The sequence below is a fragment of the Bombus bifarius genome, unplaced genomic scaffold (genome assembly GCF_011952205.1).
Source record: "Bombus bifarius isolate JDL3187 unplaced genomic scaffold, Bbif_JDL3187 scf7180000009832, whole genome shotgun sequence".
In the NCBI taxonomy this organism is placed as follows: Eukaryota; Metazoa; Arthropoda; class Insecta; order Hymenoptera; family Apidae; genus Bombus; species Bombus bifarius.
The window spans coordinates 209,450-220,887 of record NW_022885363.1 but is presented as its reverse complement, the minus strand read 5'-3'; the positions used below and the strand labels follow the sequence as shown (position 1 = coordinate 220,887).

General features: G+C 30.6%; 3 protein-coding genes across 5 annotated transcripts in view; all 3 read left to right on the top strand.

Moving 5' to 3' along the window:
* Positions 1-308: 308 nt before the first annotated feature.
* On the top strand, positions 309-2,982 carry LOC117215867 (NAD kinase 2, mitochondrial-like). The gene is made up of 6 exons (XM_033462427.1): positions 309-461; positions 931-1,228; positions 1,333-1,656; positions 1,741-1,822; positions 1,897-2,158; positions 2,233-2,982. The coding sequence occupies exons 1-6, from the start codon at positions 425-427 to the stop codon at positions 2,463-2,465; spliced, it is 1,236 nt and encodes a 411-aa protein (XP_033318318.1). The 5' UTR covers positions 309-424; the 3' UTR covers positions 2,466-2,982.
* Positions 2,983-3,255: 273 nt separating this feature from the next.
* LOC117215865 (steroidogenic acute regulatory protein-like) lies at positions 3,256-8,331 on the top strand. 2 transcript variants are annotated; one of them, XM_033462423.1, is made up of 11 exons: positions 3,256-3,523; positions 5,093-5,370; positions 5,486-5,566; positions 5,681-5,758; positions 5,856-5,909; positions 5,985-6,117; positions 6,205-6,422; positions 6,506-6,658; positions 6,737-6,841; positions 6,913-7,088; positions 7,163-7,349. In XM_033462423.1, exons 2-11 carry the CDS (start codon positions 5,128-5,130, stop codon positions 7,347-7,349), a joined length of 1,428 nt encoding a protein of 475 aa, XP_033318314.1. In that variant the 5' UTR covers positions 3,256-3,523; positions 5,093-5,127. The 2 variants fall into 2 exon arrangements, with proteins under 2 accessions (XP_033318314.1, XP_033318315.1); XM_033462424.1 differs by lacking the exon at positions 3,256-3,523 and adding an exon at positions 7,460-8,331 and having other exon boundaries at positions 5,128-5,370; positions 7,163-7,370.
* Positions 8,332-10,962: 2,631 nt separating this feature from the next.
* The window catches only part of LOC117215854 (diacylglycerol kinase 1), a 153,060-nt gene continuing 152,584 nt past the window's right edge, over positions 10,963-11,438 (top strand). The window contains exon 1 of one of the 2 annotated variants that reach the window (XM_033462390.1): positions 10,963-11,266. The gene's annotated coding sequence lies outside the window, so the exon portion shown is untranslated. The remainder of the gene's footprint in view (positions 11,267-11,438) is intronic. The other variant, XM_033462389.1, reaches the window with a different exon arrangement.

Below are 11,438 nucleotides of genomic sequence, written 5' to 3'. Positions count from 1 at the left end.
ATTATATGGACATTATGATATTATGGTATATATTATTTTAAAATTAGTGATCGTGTTTCGGCGCTATAGGCAGGATATTTAAAATTTACACGGCTATCAACGTGTTAAGTATGCAATTTTATTTTTCACGCTTAGTAACTTTTCTTTTAATTAATCATTAAATTTAATAAACTATTATTTTATCAATGAAAAGAAATTATACGCATTCGTATTTCCCGCGGTCGCTGTACTAGTCTTTGAAAATTCATGCCCGTTATACTGCCATATATATATGTATGCTAACTCATATATATATATATGTCATTGCTGTAGTATTTACCGCTTGTGCCAGTAGAGAGGTTAAAAACGTTTTAACGTGCTTAATATTTCTTTGTTTTGTATTATTTGTTCGCATTTCGTATATCAATTTTTTAAGCAGTATGCGATGACGACTCTCAACCATCTTCGAAAAAGATCTGCCAGTAAGTCAATTATCATTATCAGTAGCGTTTAATTCCATTGGTGACGATACGTAATGTCAAGACGCTCCAATGAAAATTCGCAAAACAAAAAACAAATTCTAATAATAACTTTAGTATGTATTTTATTTTGAACGATTTCAAACACAAGATTAATTCGATATTAATCATCCATCAATCAATGATCTCATTAATAATAATGGAGACATTAAAATGTAAAAGTACTGTGAATACGTACTTTCTACACATGAAGCTCATAAATAAAGCCATAACAATAAAAAAAAATATGTACGTAAATGTTATATAATTTGATATTTCTTATAAAAATCAAAATGAAATATTTAATGGTTGTTTAAATACATTTGTTATACTGCTATGACAAATGTATACAGGTGTCATTCCTCATTACTTATTATTTTGGAGTTTTTAGAAGATCAATCGATAACTTAATTTACACTTTATATTTTTCTAGGAGCTGTACAATTTTTACAACCGCATAAGTACAATGCTTCCAATAATCTTAGGTTATTCCTCCGAAATGAATCGAATTTTGTACCGAAGCGAGTGCTCATTGTGGCAAAATTGTCGCGATATCATTTTGAAAAAATACGAGAACCAAACTTGAGTGACGAACAATTAAAGTTTAAATTGTTGGAAAGAGGTTCTGATTATGATACAATGATAGCTAGTCATATAGCAACCAAACATGTAAAAAGTCAAGTAATTGAAGTCTTGAAGAAACTGAATATAGAGTATAAAATAATAAATAGGTAAAAATACATAATTCTTATTCTATGAATCTTTGTTGAGTTAAATATTTGTTAAACTAGCGCTGTGTTTATCCTGATTGTTATGCTTATGTATGTTCTATAAGGGAAAATCTAGACAGGTCAAATTTTATTTGGGCTGATTTAATTCTTCCGATTGGTGGCGATGGGACGTTTCTGTTGGCGTCAAATATGATATTCGATGACAAGACACCAATAATTGGTATTAATTCATTTCCGGAAAGATCGGAAGGATATCTTATGTTATCTCCGAAATATACGACAAGGATACCTGAAATTTTCGAAATGCTAAAAGCAGGTCATTACAACGTAGTAATGAGACGAAGAATTCGTACGACGATAAAGGGAGATAATATTTGGGACCCTCCTTTCCACACGCACGAAAAAGGTCGCGTTGTAGGTGAAGAAAAGTAATAAATTAAGAGAGAGAGAATCACTTTTTATATAACAAATTTGAAGACATCATACATTACAAAAATGTTTTACTATTACAGATTTTACACACAAGATCTGAAGCAAGAAATATCAAATAAATTACCAAAAAAAAGACGTTTGCCTTGGTTGGCATTAAATGAAGTAAGTTACACGCAAATAAATCATGTGTTCTTTAATAATTATGGATTTAAATTTAACATTTTTTAAACATCTAGGTATTTATAGCAGAAATACTTTCTGCTAGAATAAGTAATTTACTAATAAATTTAAATAATGAAGAGAAATATCATTTGGTAAGAAGTTCTGGCTTGTGTGTTAGCACAGGAACAGGATCAACATCTTGGTATAGATCTATAAATACTGTTAGTCCACAAGTAGTAAAAGAAATACTGAGCCTTTTAGATAAAAAACAAATTGACAATGAAGAGGTTGAAAAAATCTCTTCTACTTTCAATGCTGGTTTACCTTTTCATGCGGGTAAGTATAATATTGTATTAAGTAAAAAAAGTTGTAATAAAATATGTATATATAATATAATATTTGTATTTTAGAGGAATTAAAATTGTGTTATTCTGTAAGAGATATGATGGTAAATAGCATGTGGCCTACACCAAAGTGTCTGCAACCTCGTGGATTTTGTAAAAAGCTGACAGTAACATCACAATGTTATGATGCTGGTTTAGTCCTTGATGGTGGCATAGCAGTACCATTCAATTTTGGGACTACTGCAGTATTGGAGACTTATCCTGAAGATTCTTTACGAGCGCTAACCCTTCCAGATTGATAAGTATTTATTTTGAATAAAGATTTAGTTTTGATTTAATTTAAGAAGGTGGGAAATAGTTAGAAGGTGGGAAGTATCAACAGTTTTGATGTATTGAAGATTAACAAGGCTTTCACAGTATGTGAAATCTGCACTTTTGTATCTCAGAATGTTTTGGAATTTTATAAACCGCATTTGATTTGATATATATGTACAATTTCTCAAAGACTACTATAATTTTATAACGTTTTGCATTCTGCAATATAATTATGTACATGTATAAGTTAATGTAAACCATATTCCAATGAATAGCAGTAATAAAATCAATATAAGTAATGTTCATGTAAATGTAATATCAGTGAATTTTTATGAAATTGTATTTCTTAGGAATAAAGGAACAAAAATATTGTTTATACGTAAAAGTTCTGATCAATTGTTTATTTGCTCAGTTTGTATAATTATGCGCCCTTTTTATACAAAGATACATTGTCTAATTTAGAACGACAAATTAAAAGAGCCTTTGTTTAATGCTTTTAAATATTAAAGTATTAAGTAGAAAAATCTATCTAATCTTATCTCTATTCTAATCTTATTTCACGTTGTGTCGGTAATATTGGAAGTGACACTAGAATCCCCCGAGATGTGAGACAACAGAATACACAGTCTTCTAGATCTATTCTGTGCTGCCCATGTTACCTCATCTATGTTAGTAATAATTACAAATACAAAAATATTAATCTAAATATTAAAATATATTCAGTAAATATTATCTTTTATACGCAGATAAATTAACTTCTTCTCGTATAAAAACATCGAAAGATGTCACTATGTTCATCACCATCACATGGCGCCACCGTTGTCCATATAGTAAAAAATTTATGTGCAACTCATGTAGATAAATTGCTAGATTTGCAAATATTTATCTCTGTACAACGAAACTCGAAATATTAGTGGTGCTGTTTAAAATTAAACATTTCGTTGGAAATTCTTTCCTTCGGAATGATACGCGAGTGGAATATGTTAACGCTTAATTCTTCACCGATGCGATTGGATTTATGAGGACCTATAAGACTTAAACGGTAAACAAGTCATTCATTCATGATTCTTTTTTATTCTAATGAAGACAATATAGTTTTTACATTCTTTATTTATTGAGGTATACAAGTCAAAATTTTATAAATAGTATTATATTAAAAAATCTGGGAAAACAAGTTAATTATCTTCAAACTGTCAGTCTGAACGCTTCTTCATAAAGTTTGAGGTTAAAATGTTTCGTTAACGTCAATTCAGCTGAATACACCGGGAGAGATCCTTTGTTATTAGCATTTTATTCATGATTACGGAAACAGTATTGGAGGAGACTGTACGATTTACACAATAAACATGATTCTATATATATTTTGAGGAAATGTTTTCTTAGCATTGGTAAGGCCATCGACCGCATCAGCTGTTGCATTTCGTATATGTACTTTCGGACCTTAAAGTTTACTTGTGTATTTTGTTAAAAAATGAAGCTATTTCTGGAAGAAAAAGGTATAAAAATATGATTCATCAGATGTAACGAAAAAATTTTAAACACACGCTCAAATATTTGAAGATAAATAAAATCGTTATCGTGATAAGTATCGAACAAATTTCTGTAAGATAGTAGATAAGAGTAAAGTTATTAGCAGATCTGTTTTCAATATTTTAATGTGAAAATGTAATTTTTATGAGTCCAATTTATTCGTACATTTCTCATTTATTTTGTACTTCGATCATTGTAAAAGACATGTAAAGTGTAGATTTCTTTTATGTAATCGCTTATGAACCAAAAAATGACCAGTAAAATGTATGTAATTGAACAACACATGTATATAACTCGATATCGGTTGACGCGAATATATATTTATTTGTTTGTATTAATGAACCCAATAAATGTAAATACTTCGATCTAAATAAATAAATAATTCTTTGCTATCGAAATTATGTACATGTACACGAGTATATAAAAATAGAAAAATAATGTTCGTGATAATTGAACTAGATGATATCTTTGTGCACGATGATCACGTCCTTGTAGGAAAATCAATGATTATAAATATAATTTTCAACTACATAATTCTGAACTTGTTTCTTGTAGATGTAAACGAAGTTGAAACAAAAATTGCCATGATTATTAGTACTTACTAACTTTTATCTTATAGGGTGGTATAATTTTTATCTCTTAAGAATGTCAATTCGATCACTTGATATCTTATAAAAGAAATTGCATTATTGCGTAGTCCCGGAATCACAATACATATCGAAGCGCATTTGAAAAAACAAACAATAAAAGCCAGTTACTCACAATAGTACAATAGATTTAAAGTGTTCTGAGTCGTGTACTAATACATGTTTCCAATATCAATATATAACAATATAAACGATCTTTTTTTCATTCGGTAATTTAAATAAACCAATAGTCTAACAATGCACAAATACGCAAAATAACGAATGTAAATATAACGTGTAAACATGTTATATTATATAATGGCAGAATTCCTAGTTTTAGTCTCAAATAATCGGTATGTATTTCCAGTAGGTATAGTATCGATTCGATATATTATTCTTGAAACGTTAATCGTGATTAAAGAGTATTAACCCGTGTTGGAAATTTTATTCTTCAGGTTACTGTTGCGCATATCAGAAGATACGGTAGAGAATGGCAGAAGACGAGAGGCAAATTAGAGCAGCCGCAGAAACCTTGCTGAGTGAATCTGTAAACTCCCACAGGAGTTTGTACACTCAACAAAATGTAACGCGAACTCCGGATATCATCCTTAGCGAGGACCTTATCGCGGGTGCCATGCATAACGGGAGGATGTCCAACGTCAGACGCTTCTTTTGCCTCTTCGTCACCTTCGACCTCCTGCTTACATTCCTCATGTGGCTCATTTGTACAATGGTAAATTGCACATGTTACCGCAACTAATTCGCAATTGGAGAAAAAATAGCTTTTTCATTTATGTTCGTTTGATCATACATGAAATATTATCAACTTACCCGAAATGTATATCTAGATTGCCGGTGAGAGTTTGGAGTCCGCCTTCATGAATCAAGTAGTCCATTATCACATAAAAACCTCACTCTTCGACATAGTGGTAAGTACCATGGTAATTATATGGCGATAACTATTTGAAAAAGAACGAAGAACAATGTCCAAAATGACATTCACTTCGTCGAAAACAGAGATTCTAAGGATTTCATCTTCTCAGATGGCAGCGATTTGCAGGTTTACCGTATTATTGCTCTTCTATGCTCTGCTCCATTTGGATCATTGTATTATCGTAGCTGTAAGTATCGTAATTTTGTAAACGATTAGAATGCGATTAATCGTAAAATAGTAATATACGATATTGTATAAAAGAAACGCTATGTGATTTGTTACAGTTGACAACTGCCACGACGTGTGCTTTCTTAATTGCTAAAGTGTTTCTTTTTGATGTAAGTGCCAAGTCTTTGTTTATGCATTAAATATTTATAATAACAGACTTATTACTTTATCACTTTCATTTTTAGTGGTCGATATGCAATCAACCAGTATTTCAGGTTCTTCTTATCCTTACATCTTTTGTATTGCCTTGGGTGGAGGCTTGGTTCTTTGATATTCGTGTGTTACCTCAGGAAACACAAGCCAGAAATTGGTTTAGAAGTACGATATTTATAATTATTTTCATTATTGAACATTAAGATGGATGTTGTGTATCAGTAGTAAACAGAATTTTCGAACTGATTTTAGATTTTACGGATAATGAAAGAGAACCGCTCCTTCGAGGAGTTGTTTCGGAATCACGTCAATATACCAGCGAACCTGGTACATTTTTTACACCTATGGATTCACCAGCTCATTCTGATAACGAGGATGAAAGTTCTAGAACACCAGGTAATACTCGGGGCTTATCAAAAGCAACTGAAGTATTTCCACCTAAGTCTCTACCAAAACTCACGACAGAGATGGTGAGCAAAAATTGTATAATAAATCCTAGCAAGATATTAGTACGTTTAATAGTCTTTTTTAAACGATTCTTTAATGTTTATAGATACAGGACTATAAACGAAGAGCATATATATTAGTGCAAACTTGCCACGATTTATTGCAATCTAAAGATTGGCAAATTCAAAATATAATGTCAAATGGTGATATTATCTTTTATATAAACCGTCCTAAGGAAGGGAAAACATTAAAGATAGTAGTAAGTTTAAATGGGATATTAAGTTTATATATATTGAAGATTTTTTATTGTGAAATTGATTTCATATGATTTTTTAAGGGAACTATTGAAGCTCCAGCTGGTATACTCGTGAACAGATTATTCGACGAAGTTGAATTAACACCGTCATGGAATAGACTCGTTACAGAGTCGAAAAAGTTACAGGTAACATCTTTTTTATTATGTCTTATTTTTTACATATTTATCAAAATTACAAATTGTGATTTCTCAATCAGGACATTGATGAAAATACAGATATTGTTTATCAAGCCACAAGTGCCCAAGGAGGAGGCATTATTGGCGCTCGTGATTTCGTTATTTTAAGACATCGTGTGCAGTACGGTAACTATTATATAAATAGTGGAATGTCAGTGCCTTTTACGTCATTACCAAATCGCAGTAACGTCGTCAGGTAAGATTGCAAGATACATCTTTAAGATTGTGCTATATCAAAAACTAATTATTTGTGCTAACGTTTTGTTAAAGAGCCGAGAACAAGCTAAGCTGTTGTGCAGCAGAACAATTACCTAATGACGAGAGTAAATGTCGATTTACGTGGATAATTAATACGAATTTGAAAGGCTGGCTTCCACAAAAAGTTGTAGATAAATCAATGTCTACTGCATTGGTAGATTTCATGTCTTATGTAAGGAAATACATGGATGATACGTAAGGATCAACCGTTTAGTATATTGTAGGTTTCGATATTCGATCAGAAAACCACGGTCTTTCATAATCATCCTCTGGATTCGTGTGATTGAAGGAATTTCATTTTTTTTATAGCATTTTTAACGTTCCGAGAGTAACGTAATTGTTAATCAAGTCAAATATGATTTTCCTACAATGTTTTCCATATGCATTAAGTACAAACTAAAGGAAGAATGTAGGAGTCTATGAATGTTTATTTTGTGGAATTGACAGACTGACAAAAGGACGGTAAATGACATTTTTCCATATTTCGTATTTCCTAATCAGAAATTAAAGTGAAGAGATACTTTTTATAGATGAAATATGTTTAAAAAAATGATTGATGTCTTATTTTCGATACATTTATACAGGATGTTATCGAAGTAATGGTATAAGAGAAAAGAAGGTGATTCTGCGCCAAAAAAGATATAGAACAAACAAATAATATAAAATAAAAAAATTACGTTTCGTTTTTGAGAAAATCGAAGTTGAAAAAATGTGACTTTATATTTTCGACTTATCTTTTTATGTACATTCACTTCCTTTCAGCTTATACCACCAATTTGGCAACACCCTGTATCTTAAATTAATAGAGAAATTAAACATGCGTCTTGGGCAGGCACCATGTTTTGTAATTACTTTTCAATATATTATGACTTAACTATTATATTACCTGTTTATAAATTATTCAAAAGCGACATTATCATAACAAAATCTAATCTTGTTATTTATAAATCGTCTACAGTATTGACGATATTTATGACTTTTAATTTTCTGCTTTATTCGTCTTGATAATTCTACTTTGCATTTTTAATTTTTATTTGACTATGTTGATTTACGAATGCAAATTATGTCCAGGTAAAGTCACTTTTGTTATAAGAATATTATTTCGAAATATTCATTTAGTTAATTACTTTAAATCTTGAAACTTTTGTTAAATTGCAGTGTAAATATACGAACATATACAGGTATATAGTGCTTTACACAAATTCTTATTTGCCTATATATTCAATCACAATTAATTGTATTTATAATACACGTTTAATCATGATTCATGCATGAATGTGGTTGACTATGTTTATCTTCATTGCATGTACAAAAAAGGCAACAAAATATCAGGGAAAAGTTAAAGAATAAATAGTTATATAAGTAATTTGACGTGAATAACGTAATGGAATGTTTAAGAAAATCTTTTAAAGTATTTTCATATCATTATAATTTTTTAAAAAATACACAATAGCATGATTCATTTTTAATGGCCGTTTCTCGTATATTTCATTCTTCGTATATTTCTTTGTTTCTATAATTCCATAGGTAGTATTCTTTATTATTTACAAAATTCATTTTATTCACTAGATATATGTAGATTGTAAAAGAATGCATTTGATAAATTATGAATGAAAAATACACAGAGAACGCGCTTATAATATAGTACGTATGTGTGTATGTGTATGTATATATATACATATATAATATAACATACATATATATTTATATTATATAATGTATATATATTATTATATATTTTTTATTTTATTATTACATTATATCATATAAATATATATATATTTAGTAATATGTAATAATACATATAATAATATATAATATATTAAATAATTTAAAATATTATATATTTTTTATTTTATTTTATTATTACATTATGTTATATTATATATATATTTTTATTTAATAATGTAAAATATATTATATAATTTAAAATATATATATAATCTATATATATATTAACATAGTAAACTGTACATTTTAAAACAGTGAAACCTTGAAGAAAGTTATGGTATATCTACTTATTCATGACGCTAATGGAGATCATATCAATGAAAATATAGCATTTAATGTTAAGAAATACTTTTGCCACTTCTAATAAAGTTTATTTTTTATCCTAGATGTTATTGCAAATACATGATTGTACAATCTATAAACATGATTATTGTATAGTTACTTTTAATCGCATATATTTGTATGTATATACATAACAGTCCATGTTCCGCTAGTCACATTTTTATTCTTGTAGTTAACTCAAATGAAGTTAGTTGTGTGTTCGATATCTAAGTTTGTAAGTCTGAATTACGTTTGCAGACAAATAACGATTAAATTGGATGTCAAGTTTGATCTGATTTTATAAAACTGGCCTAAATAAGGAAAATTGCCTATATGAATTGACGTTAATTGTACCGAAGTAATAAAATGTAGCAACTTTCTTTCGCTAAAGAATTTCATATAATTCATTTAATTTTTCCAGCGCTTGTTTCAGTCACGTTTTATGTAGAAAATCTTTGAAATTATATTTTTGGCTGATTATCATTTAGTCCCAACTAAAATTCTTATCTATAGTATAAAGTCGTGATGGCAATTTATCGTATAATTCGTGGCACGTATTCATGGTAACTTTTGTAATTGTATTGCTTAACTTGTTTATTTGTTATCAACTCACCCTTTTTAAATACCTGAGTTCCAAACGTTCCAAAAACAACAATGCCCTCTACGTATGCATTCGCACTATACCACGAAAGTGTTTATCCTATATCCGTCACGCTTAAATTCTGTATCTAGTGAATGTAAAGATAAGATTCTGTTATCTCATGTTACAGCTTACCAAAATCTATCGTTATCCGAAAAAGTTATCTTTAATACTCTCGTAAAGTTTTATCCCTCTTGAAGTTCGAAAGTTGAATAGTGTTCCCTCTTTAGTCAAGTTCGCGGAGCAACGATACATATAAATTGCAGTATAACGTGGTAAATCACACTTACCGAAGATCCGAGATCTCATATGAATAATTCGTAAACGAAACTTTGTTGTCGCCCTGAGACATAACTCGTAAGAAAAGTTATCCGTAAGAAAACAAGAAAAGTTATTACAGTGCGCACACATTAATGCGAGCGAAGATGTAGGGTAGTGTCACGTTAAGTGGCCGAACTATGCCTCGATAACTGGCTATCGTTATCCCCACCAGTCATGGGAACTGATTTTATGAAGCGAGGTTTTAATGTTGCCTATGTGAAATAAATGTGTTAGGCTATGATTACATGCGTGTTTTGACGAATTGAATTATTAAAGCAATCAAATATGTGTATGAATTATTACGAGTAGAGTGCAAGTTTTTATGTAAATTTATATTTTTAAGGGTATAATTAAAAAAGTATAGATTCGATAAAAAATTGTTTTATCTGCTAAGTATTATAGAAAGCACTATACTTTGAATATTATACATGTATATCTTTTCATACTATGTGCATTCTATACAATTTTACACTTTCAAATTTCCTGCAATAAATGCATAAGAATCCGCAATCTATGAATGTATGTATACGTATATCGGTTTCCAGATGTCTCATTCGTCAGTATGACAATTTGCTAGAACACATCCACTGTAACCGTAGCCTTAGGTGCCCGTATTGCATTCGCGCTTAATGAAAATGAAAGATACTCCAGATTTCTTAGAAGTATACCGTCCTTGGTAACTGACCAGATAAGGTCCCAACCCGCGACCGGTTAGCGAAGTATTACTATATAATCGGTGGGTCGGTCACGTGCGTGTGTGTGTGTGTGTGTATGTGTGCGCGCGTATGGTGTGTGTAAAACAGGTGGCGCTGATGCAGGAGCCACAACCGAAATTGAGAAAGTCAGTCAGTCGGTCTCGCGCCTTACGCGTGTGCTTGTCATGTTTTGTGTTCGTTCGTAGTATTGGGGCGTCGTGTTTCATTATCACGTATTCACATTTAAAACGATTGTCAACGATTTATCGTGACAAGAACATTCTTTCTGTTCAATTCTACGAGGACAACAACAGGAACTTGCATCTAAACGGAGTGACGCCGGTTCAGGACGATGCCGGAAACGTAAAGGACGCTTCGAAGCGTCTATGACAGGATGATGCAGAAATGGTGAGTGCAAAATAATTGTTATCGCTTTTTTTTCTTCGAACGTGTTTCAATTTTAAAAACGTCCCTTAGTTATTCATGCAAACCTTATATCTTGTAACCGAAAGAAAATTACCATTTATCGGTTACAATCGTTCGCTTTATAAGATCGTAGTGATTTGAATCGACGAAAGCG

Excerpts from the sequence above, each read along its gene's own strand:
- LOC117215865 (XM_033462424.1), top strand. The coding sequence starts at position 5,128 with ATGGCAGAAGACGAGAGGCAAATTAGAGCAGCCGCAGAAACCTTGCTG. Across the intron at positions 6,659-6,736 it reads GGAAAACATTAAAGATAGTA|GGAACTATTGAAGCTCCAGC; the intron begins GTAAGTTTAAAT and ends TGATTTTTTAAG. Across the intron at positions 7,089-7,162 it reads AATCGCAGTAACGTCGTCAG|AGCCGAGAACAAGCTAAGCT; the intron begins GTAAGATTGCAA and ends GTTTTGTTAAAG.
- LOC117215867 (XM_033462427.1), top strand. The coding sequence starts at position 425 with ATGACGACTCTCAACCATCTTCGAAAAAGATCTGCCA. Across the intron at positions 462-930 it reads TCTTCGAAAAAGATCTGCCA|GAGCTGTACAATTTTTACAA; the intron begins GTAAGTCAATTA and ends ATATTTTTCTAG. Across the intron at positions 2,159-2,232 it reads TGGTTTACCTTTTCATGCGG|AGGAATTAAAATTGTGTTAT; the intron begins GTAAGTATAATA and ends TTTGTATTTTAG.